The sequence below is a fragment of the Mustela nigripes genome, chromosome 2 (assembly GCF_022355385.1).
Source record: "Mustela nigripes isolate SB6536 chromosome 2, MUSNIG.SB6536, whole genome shotgun sequence".
NCBI lineage: Eukaryota > Metazoa > Chordata > Mammalia > Carnivora > Mustelidae > Mustela > Mustela nigripes.
The window spans coordinates 8,226,734-8,246,201 of NC_081558.1; the positions used below are offsets into that span (position 1 = coordinate 8,226,734).

At 50.9% G+C, this 19,468-nt stretch overlaps 2 protein-coding genes across 5 annotated transcripts in view; both read right to left on the minus strand.

Moving 5' to 3' along the window:
* Positions 1–373: 373 nt before the first annotated feature.
* On the minus strand, positions 374–6,324 carry SPC24 (SPC24 component of NDC80 kinetochore complex). Its single transcript, XM_059387715.1, has 5 exons — positions 6,131–6,324; positions 1,876–2,020; positions 1,601–1,705; positions 1,362–1,438; positions 374–574 (listed from the first exon to the last, which is right to left on the minus strand). Exons 1-5 carry the CDS (start codon positions 6,288–6,290, stop codon positions 468–470), a joined length of 594 nt encoding a protein of 197 aa, XP_059243698.1. The 5' UTR covers positions 6,291–6,324; the 3' UTR covers positions 374–467.
* Positions 6,325–14,650: 8,326 nt separating this feature from the next.
* KANK2 (KN motif and ankyrin repeat domains 2) overlaps positions 14,651–19,468 on the minus strand; it is a 25,552-nt gene continuing 20,734 nt past the window's right edge. For all 4 annotated transcript variants that reach the window (XM_059389049.1, XM_059389047.1, XM_059389048.1 and 1 more), the window contains 3 exons: positions 17,737–17,937; positions 17,568–17,657; positions 14,651–15,203 (listed from right to left, as the gene is read on the minus strand). In XM_059389049.1, the coding sequence (XP_059245032.1) occupies positions 15,150–15,203; positions 17,568–17,657; positions 17,737–17,937 (345 nt within the window). In that variant the 3' untranslated portion in view covers positions 14,651–15,149. The remainder of the gene's footprint in view (positions 15,204–17,567; positions 17,658–17,736; positions 17,938–19,468) is intronic.

Here is a 19,468-nt window from a genome sequence, read left to right on the forward strand (position 1 = left end):
ATCAGGCAACCAGGCTCCCATCAACCCTAGCGGCTTGTATCCCTCCTTACGTGCGGCAACAGGGCTGCCAGGGCTCCAGCCAGCACCTCCATGTTCCAGTTCTGGGCACATGGTGGCACTCAAGACTATGCTCCGAGTCACTACAAAAGGGCCCATCTTGAAACACAGATGACAAAGACACAGGACGGGTCATTGTACACTATGGTGCCATATGCACGGTGTGGCCACAATGTAAAGCTGCGGGTCTAGTCTCCAGGGCAGTTCTCCAAAGTTCCCTAGCCAAGGCTGCGCCAGCACTGAGGCCAAAGGCCTCAAAAGACAAACCCCAAAAGACAAACAAAAAACCCAAAAAAACCCAGACTATTTGTGTACAAACATTTAATGTCCAGTTTCTCTCACCCTTGAGGCACCAACCGCCCAGCACGCTTGCGTCGTGCCGTGGGTGGAAGTGTCCCTGAGGCCCCCGGCTACCAGTCTGTGTCCACCAGGCTCCAGAGATAGTCGCTGATGAACTTCTTGGAGAGCTGGGTGCTGTCCAGGTGGAGAGGCTGGGCCACGCTGGGGCCGTGATGGACTGAGGGCGCAGATGTAAGGAAGCCTGACACACACGGCACCCCCGGGACCCCAGGAGCAAAGGATACCCCCTCTGAAGAAACTATAAGACCGTATTTAGAGACTGAACGAGATTTCTGTGAACAAAAAGTTGATTTCTGATAGCGTACTCTTTACAAAACATTGTGCTGAAATACATATAAAATCTACCATTTTAGCAAGTTTTTAAGTGTAGAGCTCAGTGGCATTAAGTACAGGCACAGGGTTGTGCAGCCATCCCCACTATTGTCTCCAGAACTTTCCATCTTCCCCATGGACCAGAGACTCCCCTTCCCCTTCCCCTTCCCCCGGGCGCCTGCCGTCTACTTCCTGTCTCTGTGGCTTTGACTCCCCTAGGGACCCTTCCTGTCTGTGGAACAAGATACCCGTTTACTTGTTATGTCCGGCTGGTTTCACTTACCATGTCCTCCAGGTACATCCATGTTCTAGTATGTGCCAGAAACTTCTCCCTTACTACGCGGAACATACCTCAAGGACGGGTACACCAGCGTGTGCTTACCCAGCAATCTGCCACACCATCACTGGGTCGCTCCCACCTTTTGGCCGTGGGGACCACCGCCGTCACGCACACAGGTGTACAACTATCTCTTTGATATTCTGCTTTCCGTATTTTTGTGTTTGTACCCAGAAGGGGGGCTGAGGGGTCCTCCGGGGGTTTGGGGGACCTGCTGGACAGCGGTTCACAGCGGCTCTACACCCCCCATCGCCACCAGCGGCGCACCCGGCTCCGCTTTCTCCGCAAAGGATACTGCCTTTGACCATGCCCGCCTCACTCTCGTAGTCCCACTCGATTTTACTGATTCGGTGATAAAGCTGAGCCACGTACCTGTATGAGAACACACACACACACACACACACACACACACACACACGAGAGAGAAAAGTCACACACACACACACAGGAGAGAGAAAAGAAAGTCACCCGGGCATGGACTCCAGCTCAGAGCTGTGGATCACACCCGCCGCCCTGAGTGCCAGAGGGACCTACACAGCTGAGGGGATGGTGACCGTCGTGTCTTCGTCCACTTCCCTTTCCTGTCTCTCCAGACCCGCCTCGATCTCCTTGAGCTCCTCCAGCTCTCGGGTGAGCTGAGTAAAGCAGGCAGTTAAGGTCGCCTCGCTCTGGAGGGGGGGCTGCCCGTGCTAACCCCAGCCACGGGGAGGCCCAGGGTCCCTGCCTCGAAGCCCAGCGCCCAGCGGGAATGAGCCGGCGTCCCCGCGGAGAGCCCGAGGCCCGGCCGCCGCACGCAGCGGGAAGGATATTGGAGGCTGGCCTTCACGCAGGCGTCCTCCTCGCCCGCCTTCTGAAGCTCCTCTTGGAGCTGCTGCAACTCGACGCCGCCCTGGTGCGCCCGCTCTTTGGCATCAAGGAGGCTCTGGGCCACTTCTTCCTCCATGGCCAGGATCTCTGGGGGTGGGGGAGAGAAGGCTGAGGCCCTTGCGCGTGGTTTCTCCTGGGTCTGCCCGTGCCGGAGCCTTGGCCACTCCTTGCTTCCTCGCCTACGGCTCCCCAAACTGCTGGTCCTGTTTCCAAAAGCCCACCACTCCGTTCCACCCAGACCTCGCAAAAGTACTTCCATGTCACCAAAACACATTTGAATCCGCCCCAAAAAATGAACAAATGGGTAAAGAAATCAAGAAATCAACCACTCCAGCCTTTCCTTGCACACCTAGTCTTAATTTATAATGTCACGTTCAACTCTATTGCCCAAGTAAGAAGCTTGGCCCTCGCTTTCCACATCCAATTAGCGATCCAGGCCTGGCCTGGCCAGTCCCCTCTTCCTGGCCAGCGGGAACCCCCCCACGGGTTCCTCCAGGATCAACCCAACCCCCCCCCCCCCCCCCGCTCCCCGCTTTGGTCTCTCTTATTGCCAATCCCTTCTGCTCTCTGCCTCTATGGTGGCTGCCTTAGAGACCAAACGAGAAGTCCCTCCCCTCCTCAAAGACCACCCATGGCCCACTAGTGTCTAAAAGATAAGGCCCGGGTCCCTCTGAGCATCTTCAACTTCATCGACAGCCTTTCTCGCTACTTTTCACCCCACCGTGTGCTCTCCTCACTGCTCTGGCCACAGAGATACCTCATCATTCTGCAAATAAGCCCCGTTTCTTTTTACAGGGCCAGGTCTCCACCTGCCTGTCCACTATGGAATGCCGCTGTGCTCCTGCCCATTGTGCACTCCTGGACCCAGCCTTCTAGACCTCCTGCACAGTGCACAACTTGGGCAGCTGGACACTCTCCTCTCCCTCCTAGGGTGCGGCCATACTTCCCTGACAGCACCCCAGTTCCGAATGATTCATTCCTCCTCTTTCCTTCTCGAATCAGGGATTGCATCTTAGTTACCATAGATCACCAGCACCTACTCAGAATAAACATGCTTTGAACAAAACATCCAGAAAGATCAAAAACACCCTAACAAGGTTACCATGTTCCTTCCCAGACAGCTGGAGAAACCCGCCAACCTAAAGAAGGCACAGATGGAAATGCTTCCCAAAGGGCTGGCGTTTAAGTGTTTACAAACTTACATTAAGTTAATTTTTCATCAAAATATTATATGGATATGGCTGTGAAAATTTAAACACACACAAAGGCACCCCCGGCCCCCGCCAGCCTCTCCACCCCTCTGAAGCAGCCACTTTCAACTCATCACTGTTTTCTCTGGCTTTGACCTTCACATTTCTAAATAATCTGCTTATGCTGCTATTTCTCGATTTGTCTGTTTTAAACAGTGCCTGCTGACTTCCTGTTAGGATAGCTGAGGGTCTGGTTCTCTTCTGCAGCCTTCCTGCCCCTACTCCCCTCACCCTCCCCACAGACAATCTGAGTCTCCTTGGATTCCTCCCTGGGAGGGTCCTCCTCCCTCACAAGCCTCTGAGGGATGCGGCTTTAGCCCTGCCCCCATGGAGAGGTGGACAAGAAGCCCCAGGATGTTCAGTGACTTGCCCACAGACGCTTAGCTCTGAAGCCCGGATCTGAACTGAATCCCAGCTTCCTGGTCCACTGACTCCTGTCTCCCCAGCCCCAACTCCATCCGTTCTGCTAAAACCCAGGCAGTCTGGGTGATGCCATCTTCTCCCCAAACCATCAATGGAGGGGGAGGGAATGGAGTGGGGAGGAACGAGAGAGGCGGAGGAGAGAAGAAGACTCTGACTGGGCATCCACCGCACTTACAACCTCCAAACTCCTGTTGCCAGCAGGGTCTTGCTGTGGCTGATCTCACCTTCAGCACTTTTTCCTGGGTCTCCAAGCTCACTCTCACCTTGTGACCTTGGCATTTGCAGTCACCTCTGCCAGGAACACTCTTCCCCCAACCCATCCCCTGCCTAGCTCCTAGGTCATTTCAGTCTCAACCCAAACAGCATCTCCGTGTGAAATATAACTGTAAAAAGGCATTTAAAAAACAAAAAACAAAAAAAAAAAAAAAAAAAAAAAACAAAAAAACCCTGGCAACGAAACCACTGCGGAAAACCGGATGACAGTTTCTCAAAGATTAAATATCAAATTACCATGTGATCTAGTGATTCCACTTCTGGGAAAATGCAAAAAGAAGAATTGAAAGCAGGGACCCAAAGAGATATTTGCACACCCATGTTCATGGCAGCATTATTCACAGCAGCGGGGGGGGTGGGGGTGGGGGTGGCTGGAAGCTACCAACGGTCCGTCAGTGGATGAATGGACAAACAAAATCAGGTATGGCCATACAGTAGAATATTATTCAGCCCTACAAGGAAAGGAAATTCTGACTCGCTACAATGTGGATGAATCTTCAAAACATTGTGCTAAGTGAGTGCCTCAATCAGTTAAGCATCAGGCTCCCTGCTCGGCGGGGAGTGGGCTCCTCCCTCTGCCTCTGCCTCTGCCTGCTGTTCCTCCTGCTGCGTGCAGCACAAGAGAGACAGAGTTTGTCTCTCTGTCCAAATAATGAATAAAATCTTAAAAAAAATAAATAAATAAAGGGGCGCCTGTGTGGCTCAGTGGGTTAAAGCCGCTGCCTTCGGCCCAGGTCATGATCCCAGGGTCCTTGGATCCAGCTCCACATCAGACTCTCTGCTCAGCGGGGTGCCTGCTTCCCTTCCTCTCTCTCTCTCTCTCTGCCTGCTTCTCTGCCCACTTGTGATCTCTGTCAAATAAATAAATAAAATCTTTAAAAAAAAAGTTATTCTCTTTAAATAAATAAGTAAATAAATAAAAAATAAAAAGAAACCATTGTGCTCAATGAAATAAGCCAGACACGAAATATAAAAAATAAAAAGAAAATAAGCCAGACACAAAATTCCAGGACTCCAGTTTATATGAGGCCCCTAGAATAGTTCAAAATCCATAGAGACGGGAAGCAGAATGGTGGGTGCCAGGGGCGGGGAGGAGGGGAAATGGGGAGTTAGTGTTTAACGAATACAGTTTCAGTTGCGGACAATGAAAACATTCTGGAGATGGACGGTGGGGTTGGTGGCAATGATGTCAATGTGCTTAACACCACTGAACTGACCCTTAAAAATGGCTAAAATGGTAAGTCTTCCAACAATTTTATACCACCCCAACATTGTTAGCCTTAAAAGCCATAAAAACCTGGCACTGAGAGCAGTAACAATGGGTGCTATCAGCGGTCCCATTTTACAGATGAGGACACTGAGGCTTGAGAGGGCAGCCACTGGACTGGGGCCACAAGCCTCATGAAATCCAGGTCGGAGGCTGAGTGAGCCCCTCTCACCTGTGGGAGAGGCTCGATCAAATCCTCTCTCTCCAGCATGTTAAGATATTTATCAGCAAAGCTTTTTTCCCTTAACTTCAAGAGTCTTACATTTGCTGGTGTCTTAAATTTCACATAAATGGTATTATCTACCCACTGTTCTCTCCATGTAAAGCAGGAGGCACTTTCCCAGGATTTGTTTAATCCCACCACGGCCCTGGCTCCCTCCCAAGCCTCCTTGGGTTTCTGCTAAAACATCCTCTTTCCAAAAGGCTTTCACTGACCCGCCCCAAAACATCACCACACCCTCCTATACAATCCAGTATTTCTCCTTAGCCCATCATTCCCGACTTACCCATTTTTCTTGTTTATTTTCTGACCTCCCCCCACTAGCATTAACAATCCTCCTAAGGGATTTTGTCTGTTTCCTTCTCGCTTCCACCCTGGACTGGCACGCTACCTGGCACACAGCAGGTGCTCGGTAAAACAGCTGAAACACCTCAGGAAGTGCGGATGCTGGGAGCTAAACTCGGTGCTTTGACTCCTGAGCCCCACTCCGGACCCTGAGTTCCCCAGCTCCTGCTCACCGAACGCTCAGCGTTGGGCCAGACCCTGCGAACTCCTAATATTCACCAACTAACTCCCAGGGAGGTGGCTGCCATCCTGAAGCCCAATTCACGGGTGGGGAGGAAACTAAGGCTCAGAGGGGGCGGTGTCTACGGGAAAACGAGGCAGGGATGGGAGCGCCCAGGAGGGAGGGTTTCGAGGCGGACCTGCCGCCCCCTGCCATAACGCGGGCCTGGGTCTCGGCCGCCCCCGGCCCCAGCCCTGACCTCGCAGCCGTTGCTCGGCGTTGTCTTGCGTCTCCAGCAGGCGCTCCACCACTTGTTCGTGGCGTCCCAGCAGCCGCCGTTGCTGTGCCTCCGCGCGGTTAGCGCCTAGCAGGCTCAGCAAACCCTGGCTCACCTCTTCCATGTCGCGGAAGGCCGCCATGACTACGCCAGGACCATTCCCGCGCAAGTTTAACTGCCCTCAGGGCCCGCCCCTTTTCCAAAGACTGCCGTTTCCATTGGCTTGGTCCTCCATCAGTCATCAGGGAGTGGGCGGGAGGTAGCTTCAGGTCTGGCCTAGTGCGCCTGCGCCGGCGCCTCCGTCAGTCTCCGGCTATGGCTAATCGGCGCAGGGAGGGGAGGTGTGCGCCCGCGGGAGTCCTGCGTGATGCGCCTGCGCAGGCTGGAAAGCGTCCGGCAGGTCCCGAAGCTGTTTGTTTTCTTGGCAGCCCACGGCCTCCAGGGCGGGGTTCTAGGGGCGAAAGCCGTAGGACTGCGTCTCGTGGAGCTGACGTTCAATAGAGTGTGCGTGGGGAACTCACAATCAACGTAATAAATAAATCAGTTCCATAACAGGCTGCATAGCAAGATGGAGTCTGCAGCCAGATTTATGGGGTTCGAATCCCACTTACTACCTTTGTTCCCCGTGCAAATGACTTCACCCCTCTGTGCCTCCTTTTCCTCTTGAGTAAAATGGGGGTCATAATAGTACCTACTTAGGGGTTGACGTGAGAATTAAGTGAGGACGGTGCTGGGTATTCCGTGAGCACTGTATTAAGGCATTAAATAAAACCTACACAGAACACTAGTAAGTGAGGCCGCCAGCCTAACTAAAACACCACAACATCATGCTGTGCGAAGGGCTGTAGTAGAGAGAAGAAACAACTTGCCCATTTACGTGACAAATTTATCAAACTGTGGTAAAGAAATCAATTCAGCAGGTTATGACCAGTATTTTCTACAAAATACAATGAGGGAAAAAAATCAGTGCATTGTGTACAGAAATAGTATTGTTTTGGGGAACTCCAAAATCTGCAACTGTGTACTGGGTGTGACATTATATTTTCAAAAAATGGCTACGGAAATAGTTCCAACCTTGCCACTCCCCGTCAAGAGGCAGACTCTCGTTTTCCTTTTGAATTTCGGCAGGACTTTGTGCAACAGAATAAAAATGTGGCAGAAAGGATATTCTGAATTACGAGCCTCGGTCAGAAACTAGGGTGCAGCTTCTGCCTTGTGCTAGCTTGTGGTCTCTCTTGCTTTCCTGCCCTCTCTCTCGGTTTGGGGATACTCTGTCTCAGAGCCCAGCTGCCATGTTGCAGGGAACCCAAGAGCCTCCCAGATGAGGCCGCAGTGGAAGCCAGCGTCAACCATCAGACAAGTGAGCGAGTGAGCACTGAAAAGACTTCAGCCCCCAGCCTTGGAGCCATCACAGCCAACACCAGGAGGACCAGAGATAGCTGGCCCCACCAAGCTCTGTTGAAATTGCAGATCTGGGCACCTGGGGGGCTCAGTGGGTTAAGCCTTTGCCTTCAGCTCGGGTCATGGTCAGGGTCCTGGGGTAGAGGCCTGCATGGGCTCTCTGCTCAGGGGGGAGCCTGCTTCCCTGCCTCTCGTCTCTCTGCCTGCCTCTCTGCCTACTTGTGATTTCTCTGTCAAATAAATAAATAAATAAATCTTAAAAAAAATAAACTGTGGATCTGTGAGCAAGATCAATGCCATTGTTTAAAGGCAGTCACTCTGGGAATAATCCAGCCGTAACACCTGGATTGCTGGGTCACGTGTGAAATTTCTGTCTTACTGTAGGTCCCACAAAAAACCCTGAAGGCCACTGCTCTAGTGGCGAGGCCTCACAAGGAAACAAACGAACAGGATCATTTTAGTGAGGAACATGTGTTTTGAAGGCCCTCCAGCAGGGTCTAGGATAGCGTCCCTGGAGTTAGGGGTAGGGAAGGAAGTGACTTGAGGCTATGTGGTCAGGGGCAGGACTGACTCTCTGGGCAGGGGACATAGGAACCAGGAACTGGGATCTGAGGATAAAATGATGTTGGGAAACCAGCACCAAGCAAAAGAAAGAGCCTATGGACAGAAAGGACAATAAAGTGGGGAAATTTTTAGTTTGTTTGAGAAATACTGAGGAGGTCTAAGTGGCTGGAGAGGAGTAGGGAGAGGGTTTCTGGGAGCCCTGAGACTTTATTCCAGTATAACAGGAAGCATTAGAAGGCGCTGTGTAGGGGAGAGCTATGGAATAAACTGGCTTCCAGATCTTCCAGAGTCCAGAGAATTTCAGGGCCAGCTGGATATGCAGAATGAGGAAAAGGAAGAAATTGCTTTCTGGGTGTTTGGCCCAAACATCTGGATGGGTGGTGGTGCTTGTGGGCAAGAGGGAGAGGAACAGGCATGGAGGGGAGGGGCTCCATGAAGTGAAAGATTTAGGGAAGTTCTTTGTAGCTGGGGAATGGCCACATGGAACTATCGAGAAGGTGCTTGCTTGGCTGTGAGTCTGCAGAGACACTTAGGCTGGGAATAAAAGCCGGTTGTCCAGATGCACCTGAGACCAGATGTCAGCACCCTGGGAAGGAATAAGGAAGAGGGAGTGTAAGAACCAAGCACTGAGACCCTCTGACTGTAGGCAAAGAGGAGAAGTGAGCAGAACAGAGAAGGCATCACCAGGGAGGAAGGAGAGAAGCTACCACAGAGCGGTCAGGAAATGTGATTTGATTGCCCATCAGGACTCTGACAGGTCCCCCGCCCCATGCCTGGGGCCACCTTCTTCCTCAGAGCTTACTTTATTATTTTTTTAAAGTTTTATTTATTTAAGTCATCTCTACACCCAACGTGGGGCTTGAACCCATGACCCTGAGATCAACAGTCGCATGTTCTACCTACTGAGCCGGCCAGGCACCCCCAGAGCTTACTTTGCTTTGAAGAGACAGTTTTTGTGATGACCCCAAGGGTTGTTTTTATATTTTTACAGCGGTCCTGGAGCTGGGAGCACCCTTAGGGTTGAAGGATTGATTTAATCTTAACCCAGGTCACAGGTCTCTTTGAAATTTGATCAAAGCAAGGACACAGGCTCTTCCTCGGAAAACTACACGCCACATCCACACACGTTTGGATTTTGTGCGTTATTTCAGGTGTAGGACTCCAGAAGACCATCTCCAGATTTTTAGGCCAAGAAGCTCCCCAGCCTTTGTCTCATGGGGTAGCTATCACTTTGGAAGAAACGTGGGTGGGTGGGCGTGGAGTTGCGTCCCCGGAGTCAGCATTTATGGCGAGCAATGCTCTCCTCCTGTTGGCTGAGCTCTTAGGCTAGGATTGCTCTGTTACCTCAACTGTGTGACCTTTGGTGGCCGGAGCTCATATTTTCCACGTCTAAAGGGGGTGGATTACTACCAATGCAGAGTGAAATAACGAGGAGATAAGACGTCAGGGGTTCAGTTTCTGGTTCTCCAGATTACCTGTGACCTTGGCAAGCTCTAAACCTTTCTAAACCAGGGGCTAATGATAGCTCTCTTATCAGCTGGGGTGGGGTGTTCATGAGATAAGCCATTTGGGATTGCACAACCGTAGCCTGACAGATATAAATGCTCCTGTCAAAAAAGGTCATTCACCTCCCTTCCAAAAATCAAAGCAAGAAACACCTCACAACTGTTAGGTTGGAGACTATTAAAAAAAAAAAAAAAAAGTATTGGCGGGAGTGGAGAGGGTATTGGACGAACCCTTGTGCATTGTGGGTAGAAATGTAAAATGGCGCCTCCACTATGTAAAACAATATGGCGGGTGCTCACAGAATTAAAAATGGAATAACCCAGAAATTTCACTTCTAGGTATATAGCCCCAAAATTGAAAGCGAGGATTTGGAGCTATTTGTACACCCAAAGTGATTTGTGATAGCCAAAGAGGTGGGAGCAACCCAAGTGTCCCACTGATGGATAGTTGAACAAGATGAGATGTAGCCATACAAAGGGATGTTGTTACTCAGTCTTAAAAAGAAAATTCTGGGGGCGCCTGGGTGGCTCAGTGGGTTAAAGCCTCTGCTTTCGGCTCAGGTCATGATCCCAGGGTCCTGGGATCGAGCCCCACATCGGGCTCTCTGCTCAGCGGGGAGCCTGCTTCCACTTCTCTCTCTGCCTGCCTCTCTGCCTACTTGTGATCTCTGTCAAAGAAATAAATAAAATATTAAAAAAAAAAAAAAGAAAATTCTGACAGTTGTGATATGGATGAACCTTGAGGACATCATGCTCGTTGAAGTCAGTCAGTCATAAAAAGACAACCACTGCATGGTTGCATTTATTTGAAGTTCCTCCAGTAGTTAAATACATAGAGACAAAAAGTAGACCAAGGGTTGCCAGATGGGGTGGTGAAGAGTCAGTGTTTAATGTGGCCAGTTTTAGTTTGGGAAGAGGAAAGAATCCTGGAGGTGGGTGGTGGGGATGGTTACACAAGTGTGAATGTGTTTCATACCACTGAACTGGACACTTAAAAAAATTGGCTTCATTGTGGGGTGCCTGGGTGGCTCAGTCGGTTAACAGTTTGCCTTCAGCTCAGGTCATGATGCTGGGGTCCTAGGATAGAGCCCCACATTGGGTTCCCTGCTCAGCAGGGAGCCTGCTTCTCCCTTTCCCACTCCCCCCCTGCTTGTGTTCCCTCTCTCACCGTTTCTCTGTCAAATAAATAAAATCTTAAAAAAAATAAAAAGGCTTTAGGGGGTGCCTGGGTGGCTTAGTCAGTTAAGCCTCTGCCTTTGGCTCGGGTCATGGTCCCAGAGTCCTGGGATCGAGCCCCACATCGGGCTCCCTGCTCAGCGGGGAGCCTGCTTCCTCCTTTCTCTCTGCCTGCCTCTCTGCCTACTTGTGAGATCTGTCAAATAAATAAATAAAATCTTAAAAAAAAACCCAAAAAGCAAAAATAAGGATGACTAAATGGGCCTTGGAGATTGCTTGTGGGCAACAATATTTTTCATTTCTGAAAGGCCTCTTGGTTCACAGAGCCCTCTGGAAAACTGACAGTAGACCTTTAGTTCAGAAATACATAACTTTACATAAACTTCTGGGATTTTCAAGACCTTCTGAAAGACCCCATGATCTAGTGGTGGAATGGTCCAGAGGACAAACAGAGGAGGAGAGGTAAGGAGAGCAATCTTCAATCACCCTTGGGGGAAGTGAGGGGAAGGACCCAGGGATGGGTAGGGCAGACACTCTACACCCAGTCTTAGTGTTGCTAATACAGGATATTGTTTGAAAGCTATACATTTTTGTACATGATCTGTGCACAAAATGTGTGCATAGGATACCTCAATAAAAAAATACAACAGCAAACCAAGATTCTAAAGATCCAACCTATCAGAAAAAGGTCTGGCAGGAGACACTCCAACGTGTTGACAACAGCAGGCATTTCAACCATTTGGGACCATGGCACCTTCCACTGTGCCAAACACTTTTGTATTTTTAGAATTTTGCCTTGTACAGTCACGATGAATTATTTTGTTCACAAGGAAAAAAAAATAAGTAAAGATGTTTTCTGAGGTGTTCACAGCAAGTGTTCATTAAAACTTTGTGGGGTGCCTGGGTGGTAACAGTTGGTTGAGCGACAGACTCTTGGTTTCAGCTCAGGTTCTGATCTTGGGGTTGCAGGATCGAGCCCCATGTTGGGCTCCGTGCTCAGTGGAACCTGCTTAGGACTCTCCCTCTGTCCCTCCTGCTCGTGCTCTAAAATAAATAAATAAATAAATATTTTTTGTCTTTTTAAGATTTTATTTATTTGGGGCACCTGGGTGGCTCAGTGGGTTAAGCCGCTGCCTTCGGCTCAGGTCATGATCTCAGGGTCCTGGGATCGAGTCCCGCATCGGGCTCTCTGCTCGGCAGGGAGCCTGCTTCCCTCTCTCTCTCTTCCTGCCTCTCTGTCTACTTGTGATTTCTGTCAAATAAATAAATAAAATCTTAAAAAAAAAGATTTTATTTATTTGACACAGAGAGAGATCACAAGTAGACGGAGAGGCAGGCAGAGAGAGAGGGGGAAGCAGGCTCCCCGCTAAGCAGAGAGCCCGATGTGCGGCTCAATCCCAGGACCCTGAGATCATGATCTGGGCCAAAGGCAGAGGCTTCACCCACTGAGCCACCCAGGCGCCCCAAATAAATAAATCTTAAAAAACCAAAAAATTTTCTCCAACCATGGTGATGTTCTGTATCTCCAGTTTTGATTTGGTAGCCACGGTGGCTACGGAGCACAAAACAATTATAACTAATTTACATTTAAATGGAAATAGCCACTTGGAAAAGTGCCTGAGTAGTGCAGAGCAGAAGGGAGTTTACTATACATTATTGTCACTTTTCTGTCACTTTTAATGTTGTTTAAAATAAGTCCATATAATTTTATTTTTTCTTTTGGAAAGAGAGCCCTGTGGGTGGGGGGAGGGGCAGAGGGAGACAGAGAATCCCAGGCCTACTCCTAGCTGGGCGCAGAGCTGGACACAAGACTCCATCCCATGACCCTGAGATCGCCACCTGAGCTGAAACCCATCTAGACGCTTTACCACTGAGCCACCCAGGCGTCCCCAAATCAGTCCATTTTCCAAAAAGAGATCTATTTGAGAGGCACTTGGGCGGCTCTGTCGGTGAAGCGTCTGCCTTTGGCTCAGGTCATGATCCCAGGGTTCTGGTATGAGTCCCACGTGGGGCTCCTCGCTCAGCGGGGAAGCCTGCAACTCCCTCTGCCTGCAGCTTCTGCTTGTGCTCTCTTTGACGAACAAATACGATCTTTAAAAAAAAAAAAAAAAAGGGGCGCCTGGGTGGTTCAGTGGGTTGAGCCGCTGCCTTCGGCTCAGGTCATGATCTCAGGGTCCTGGGATCGAGTCCCGCATCGGGCTCTCTGCTCAGCGGGGAGCCTGCTTCCCTTCCTCTCTCTCTCTGCCTGCCTCTCTGCCTACTTGTGATCTCTCCCTCTCTCTCTCTCTGTCAAAGAAATAAATAAATCTTAAAAAAAAAAAATCTAGAAGCTTAAAGAGGAGTACAGCAAGACAAAGACCAGAGGCTGCCGTGTGGACGGTATCATAAGATAGCTTTATTAAATTCCTTTACCTTCTACAACACGATTACAAAAAGGAATACTTCATTTAAGTGTAATACTGTCTTTATGGACGTACCGTGGTCGGAAAGTGAAGTTAAAGGTCATGGATACACGTGAGAAGAGCACGGGGGTGGGGGGTGGGGTGGGACCTCCCTGGAGCCTCGCACTCTAAGCCCCACCTGCAGAGGAGGGGAAAGCAGAGATAAATGCGGACTTATCTGGGGGTTGGGGGGGGTGGCGGCTGGGGATTGTCAATGAGCTGCTTCTAGGAGCTTAAAATAAACCTCACTGCTGGTTCTGGGGCCAGACACACAGGCACACAACTCTGGTACCACTTCTCAAAGCCGCCCCCAGTCGTCCCCAGTCCGCTCTGGTTTTGCGCCCTCTCCGACTTACAAGCGCGCGCATGCGCACACGCAACCCGTCGACCGTCCAAGCTCTTTTGTGTCCAGTACCTCCCTTCAGTCACAATCAAAGCAAGCCAGAGCCCATCAAGCCAAGAAACCCCCCTTTCTAGAGAGCAGCCAGCGCCCCGCTTTACTGAATGAACGCGAGCACTCAGGGCTGTGGTTTGGCTCCGTCACTGGCGGCTGAGCGCAGAGACCCGGCCGAGAGGGCACGGGACCCCTATGAGCTGGGGACCTCAACTCCCTGTCATAAGGCACTTCCCAAGGTTCCGAACCCATCCCCTACCCCAGGTTGTTTTTTTTTTTTTTTTGGGTTCACGAAAGGAAGGAACTGGAAAGAAAATGATGTTAAGATTTCTGGGGGACAGAACAGGCCATGGAGGAAACTGCGTGTGTCTGGCGAGCCCTACTTCCAGCAGGCTCTGTGCCAGGCAGCTCCGGAAAGCCTGTACGTTGTTTAAAAAAAAAAAAAAAAAAAAAAAACAACCCCAAAACAAAAACCTCCAGCTGGTCCTTGTTTGGTTTTCGGCAAAGCCTGTCTCTTTAAGTGTGCGCTGGGAGCCCTCGGGGGCAGCCAACTTGTAATTGTGCACACATGGAGTCTTCGCAGCTTGCCCTCTGCTTGGACAGCGCGCGCATGCCCCGTCGGCCGCCCCCCGCCCCTTCGACGGGAAATTCTGGAGTCTAGGGAGCCGGAGGGTGGCCCTTTTACCAGGGTTCTAAGCCCAGGGACTCAGCAGCTGCTCTGGGAACCCGATTCATTTCCTGCATCCCCAGGCCTGCAGGATTTTCGAGGAAAATTAATATGTGCCAGGGCCTCCACGCAGGGAGGGGATGGGTTTCTGGGTGATTTTTTCGGTGTCCACGGCTCACACATCTCGGCTGCTGGGTCCTGAGCCCTCTTACTTGAAAGCAGAAGGAAGGACTCAGCTTCCTGCCCTGAGTGGCAAGGACAGAATCTGTTTTGCGAAGAGACCAGAAGGAAATTCTCCCAAGAAAGCGGTCTGGGGGGAGCGGACAAAACACTATTATAGGGCAGACAATGAAATGTGGGGTGGGACGGGGGAGGGGGCGCGTTAAGGCCCCGCAGACGTGACCCGTGCATAGCAACATTCAGGATTAAAATGAAAATATGCGATTCCAGTGACTTTCAAATTTGGCAACAAGGAATATGATTTCCTCTCCTCCCCTGATAATGACTCAAAAATACAGGATTTTCCCTTTCACCCTGCTCCGTCCATAATTGCCAGTTGATTGTTCTCCCTGTTCTTCATAAACCCACAGCCCGGCATCAGCCGCTGGCGCCAATTTATGGAAGAATTTAGCTTTAGTCTGCACTGCGGCGGCTTTGAACTGGCATACCAGGAAAAATCCACTTTGGGCTGCAGTTTTGCTGCTGTCGAGGGCTCCTGGGAAGCAGAAGAAGAACCCACTTGCCTTTGAGACGTGGGCTTTGGTAGGTCTCCGTGGGGGCTGGCGAGGAAGGAGACAAGGGACGAAGGCCGAGGGCCGGCTGGCTCTGGGGCTGCCTCTGGCCTCCCTCCTGGTTACTCTTCAGCTGAGGATGACGCAGGACTTTCGTCATCAGACATCGGGGCAATCTGAAACAAGAAGCAGAATTCTTGTTCGACATCATTTCCAGGGCCTGCAATGTGCCAGCTAGGTTGGCTGGCCCTGGGGCTGAGGTGAGTGAACAGGAGAACTTGGTCCCTCCGCCTTAAGGAGGGGATGTTGAGAGAAGGGCATGGAGGCTGAGGAGGATTTTCATTACAGATAAAGGACAGCGGGGGGAATGAGAATGGAGAGCGGTAGTCCAGGCAGGGGGCCTTCTGAGCTGAGTGAGGTGGGGCTTTCCAGCAGTGCAAAGGCCCTGCGGCAGCAGCAGCAGCAGCAGCGGAGAGGCTGAGCAGATTGAACAAGGGGCAGAGGAACAGAGTAGAGGAGGAGGTGAGGGTGTTTGTACAGGGCTTGGGTGGGCTCTGGGGATGACTGGCTTTTTCTCCATGTAGGGGGACAGCCACACAGGGCTGTGAGCCGAGGAGGGCTGTACCCTAACTCGGGTGTTCAAAGTGACCCCTGCTTGCTGGGGGGGAGTACAGACTGAAGGCAGCAGTGAGGGTGGAAGCCAGGCAGCCTGGATGGAGGGAACAGGAGTGGTCTAGGTGGACAGTGATGGAGGACTGGGGTCTGTCCCTCAGGAGCCCCAGGGAGCGGGACCACACATCAGACAACAGCTCCACACCTGATCCTATCACCCCCCTCTTCCAGTTGAAGAAACTGAGGCTGAGCTGCGCCCCAGGTGATGCCCTCAGCACTGCAACTGAGCCCCAGGTGCCCCAACACCCTGGGGAATGAAGCTGGGGAGACCTAGAGCCTCAGTAAGAACCTGGAAGTCATGTGGATGATGGAAGGCTTAGCTCAGGGACCCTCACTCTCCCGGACCGTCTGGGGGGTCACCATAATCAATACCCACCATGTCACCTTCAAGCCGCAGCTTAGATGAGCCACAGGGAGGCCAGGGTGAATGCAAGGAGGAGTGAGGAGGAAGGAACAGGGAGTTTCCTGCCCAAGGTCTGGAGACAGATGGCCCTCGGGGCCTTCACCCCCTCCTATCTGTGAGACTCGGGGCCAGGGACGTGATCATTCTAAGCCTCTGCTTCCCCACCTGAAAACTGGAAAGGGTAACTGTACTTTAAGCAGCTGAATTGGGCTCTCATGTATGGTTCAAGACCTCATGGCTGAGAGGCACCTAGAATGCCGTCCATCAGACTAGAAGAGCTTGTCTCCTCCATCAGACAAGATCAGTACTGCTTTAGAGACCTATGAGGAGTGCCCCTGTCTCCCCCTTCAGACTGGAATGGCTCTCTCCTCCATTAGGCACTTATGATACAGCAAGGACCAAAATTATCCTCCTGTTAGGCTTCCAAAAAATGTTCTGCTAACAGACATCTTTTTTTTTTTTTTTTTAAGATTTTATTTATTTGTCAGAAAGCGAGTGCACAAGCAGGAGGAGTTGCAGGCAGAGGGAGAAGCAGGCTTCCCGCCAAACAAGGAGCCTGACACAGGACCGGATCCCAGGATCCTGAGAGTCGAACGCAGACGCCTAACCAACTGCGCCACTCAGGCGCTCCTAACAGGCATCATTTGTCAACAACCCTGATTTCTGTGCTCACATAAGAGAAATGCCAAGTTAGACATGAGTTAGGTTTCTTTACAGTAAGATATCCCAAGGCCTTGAATACACTGCTTCGAGGAAAAGCCAAAGTCCTCACTGCAGCCCACAAGGGCCTGTAGTCATGGTGTCACCTCCTCGCACTCATCTCCACCCACTGTGATGCTCCTCAAATACCTCAAGCATGCTCCTGCCTCAGGACCTTTGCACTGGCTGCTCCTTCTGCCTGGACAGCCACATAACTCACTCCCCCATGTCCTCAGTAGCCCCCATCTCTCAATGTCCCCTCCTGTCCTATTTCAGATTTTTTCCCAGCAGTTATCGTCACCTGGTGTGATATACTGATCTGTAAATATATATGTATACATATACACACACACACAGAAACACACATACGTGTGTGTATATATATATATATATATTTTTTTTTTTTTTTTTAAATCTGCGTATTTTGTATCTTGCTACGATACCCGCTCTGTTGGTGTTTGATACCTGCTCTGTGGGGGGCCAAAACCGTTTCCTGTTTGGTTCAGGGCTGTGGCTCCCAGGGCCTATCATGCAGTGGGTGCTCTGTAAATATTTCTCAAGTGAGTGGACAGGTCTCAAATGGAACCAGACAGGTCCAGGTTCAAATACTGCTACATACTCTCAGCTGCCCATGCCTCATTTCCTCACGGGAGCACGAGGAAAGTTCAATAAACATGGGTCCTAAACGGCACCAGCCCTTCCTAACCGTCCGCCCCCGCCCAGAGTGCCCCCGACTCCCCACTGCCCTGCCCGTGCTGACACTCACTGAGCACTTGATGTTCATGCGGGAGTAGAGCATAGACGCGATTTCACTCTGCCCGGCGTCCAAGGCCACCATCAAAGCCGTGCTCCCGTCCTGAAAAGCATCCACTGCTATGAGGAGGCCCCGCGTGGTGCGCCCGCCCTCCCCGGAGTGCCTCGGGCAGGGAACTCACTCGGTCAGTGAGTGCGATGTCACAGTTGGGTGTAGCCAGCAGGAGCCCCGTGATCTCCTTGTGGCCGTGCTCACAGGCGCACATGAGGGCTGTGGAGCCGTCGTCGTCCTGCACGTTGACGTCCGCCTCACAGGCCAGCAGAGCCCTGACCACGTCCACCCGCCCGTGGCTGACCGCCAGCATCAGGGCCGTCTGCCCTGCCTAGGCAGGGCAAGGAACAGGTTTATAGACCATGCGGGGCCCCAAGGCAGGACACCATTGCTCTGAAACCTTCAATAGCTCCTAAGTACTGTGATGGTAATGGTATCCCCACCTGGCCTCCTTCTAGATCTCAAACAATTCCTCCCACCACTGGGCCTTTGCACTCCTCCTCCTGATCCCTCACGTCTGGTGTTAAAATGTTTCCTCTTTGGGGAGGTGCTACTTGCCTACCCACTCCCATCCCCAATTTCCTTGCTCCCAGGAGTCAATATACATGTATACATTTATTGAGCTAAGACTTGTACAGTTTTCTGTATGTCACTTGAATGGCAATAAAAATTAAATCAACGTTCATTAGTGGATGAATGGAAAAACAACCTACAGAATATTATTCAGCCTTAGAAGAGAATGAAGGACTGATGCTCACAGCACCACAGCTGGACCCTGGAAATATTATGCTGGCTGGAAGAAAAGCCAGACACAAAAGAACCGATACCACATGATCCTATCCGGAATTGGCAAATCTAGAGAGAGCGAAAACAGACTGGTGGCTGCCAGGAGCAGGTGGAGGGGGAATGGGAAATCCGTGCTAATGGCCCAGTGCATCTGTTTGGGGTGACAGGAATGTTCTAGAAGTCGGCAGAGATGATGGTTGAACAACATTGTTAATGTACTAAATACCACTAAATTGTATACTTTAAAAACGATAATCTTTTAAAAAATTATTATTACTATTTTCAGAGAGAGAAAAAAATGAGTGCATGCCTGTGCAGGGCAGGGGGGTGCAGAGGGAGAGACAATCTTCAACAGGCTCCACGCCCAGCCCCGAGTCTAACAAGTCAGACGCAGGGCTCGATTACGACTGGAGCCAAAATTAGAGTTGGACGCTTCACTGACTGAGCCACCCAGCACCCTATTTTTAAAAAAAAATTTTGGGCCACCTGGGTGGCTCACTGGGTTACAGCCTCTGCCTTCAGCTCGGGTCATGATCTCGGGATCGAGCCCCGCATCAGGCTCTCTGCTCAGCAGGGAGCCTGCTTCCCTCTCTCTCTGCCTGCCTCTCTGCCTACTTGTGATCTCACTCTCTGTGTCAAATAAATAAATAAATTTTTTTTTTTAAGATTTTATTTATTTATTTGTCAGAAAGAGAGAGAGAAAGCACACAAGCAGGCAGAGAGGCAGGCAGAGGCAGAGAGGCAGGCTCCCTGCTGAGCAAGGAGCCTGATGGGGGACTTGATCCCAGGACCCCGGGGATCATGACCTGAGCCGAAGCCAGCTGCTTAACCCACTGAGTCACCCAGGCATCCCTAAATAAAATCTTTTTTAAAATTATTTATTTATTTATTTATTTATTTAAAAGATTTTATTTATTTATTTGACAGAGAGAGATCACAAGTAGGCAGAGAGGCAGGCAGAGAGAGAGGAATGGAAGCAGGCTCCCGGCTGAGCAGAGAGCCCGATGCGGGACTCGATCCCAGGACCCTGAGATCATGACCCGAGCCGAAGGCAGCGTCTTAACCCACTGAGCCAC

Excerpts from the sequence above, each read along its gene's own strand:
- SPC24 (XM_059387715.1), bottom strand. The coding sequence starts at position 6,290 with ATGGCGGCCTTCCGCGACATGGAAGAGGTGAGCCAGGGTTTGCTGAGC. Across the intron at positions 2,021-6,130 it reads CGCCGAGCAACGGCTGCGAG|AGATCCTGGCCATGGAGGAA; the intron begins GTCAGGGCTGGG and ends CCCCACCCCCAG. Across the intron at positions 1,706-1,875 it reads TGCGTGAAGGCCAGCCTCCA|TCAGCTCACCCGAGAGCTGG; the intron begins ATATCCTTCCCG and ends TGCCTGCTTTAC.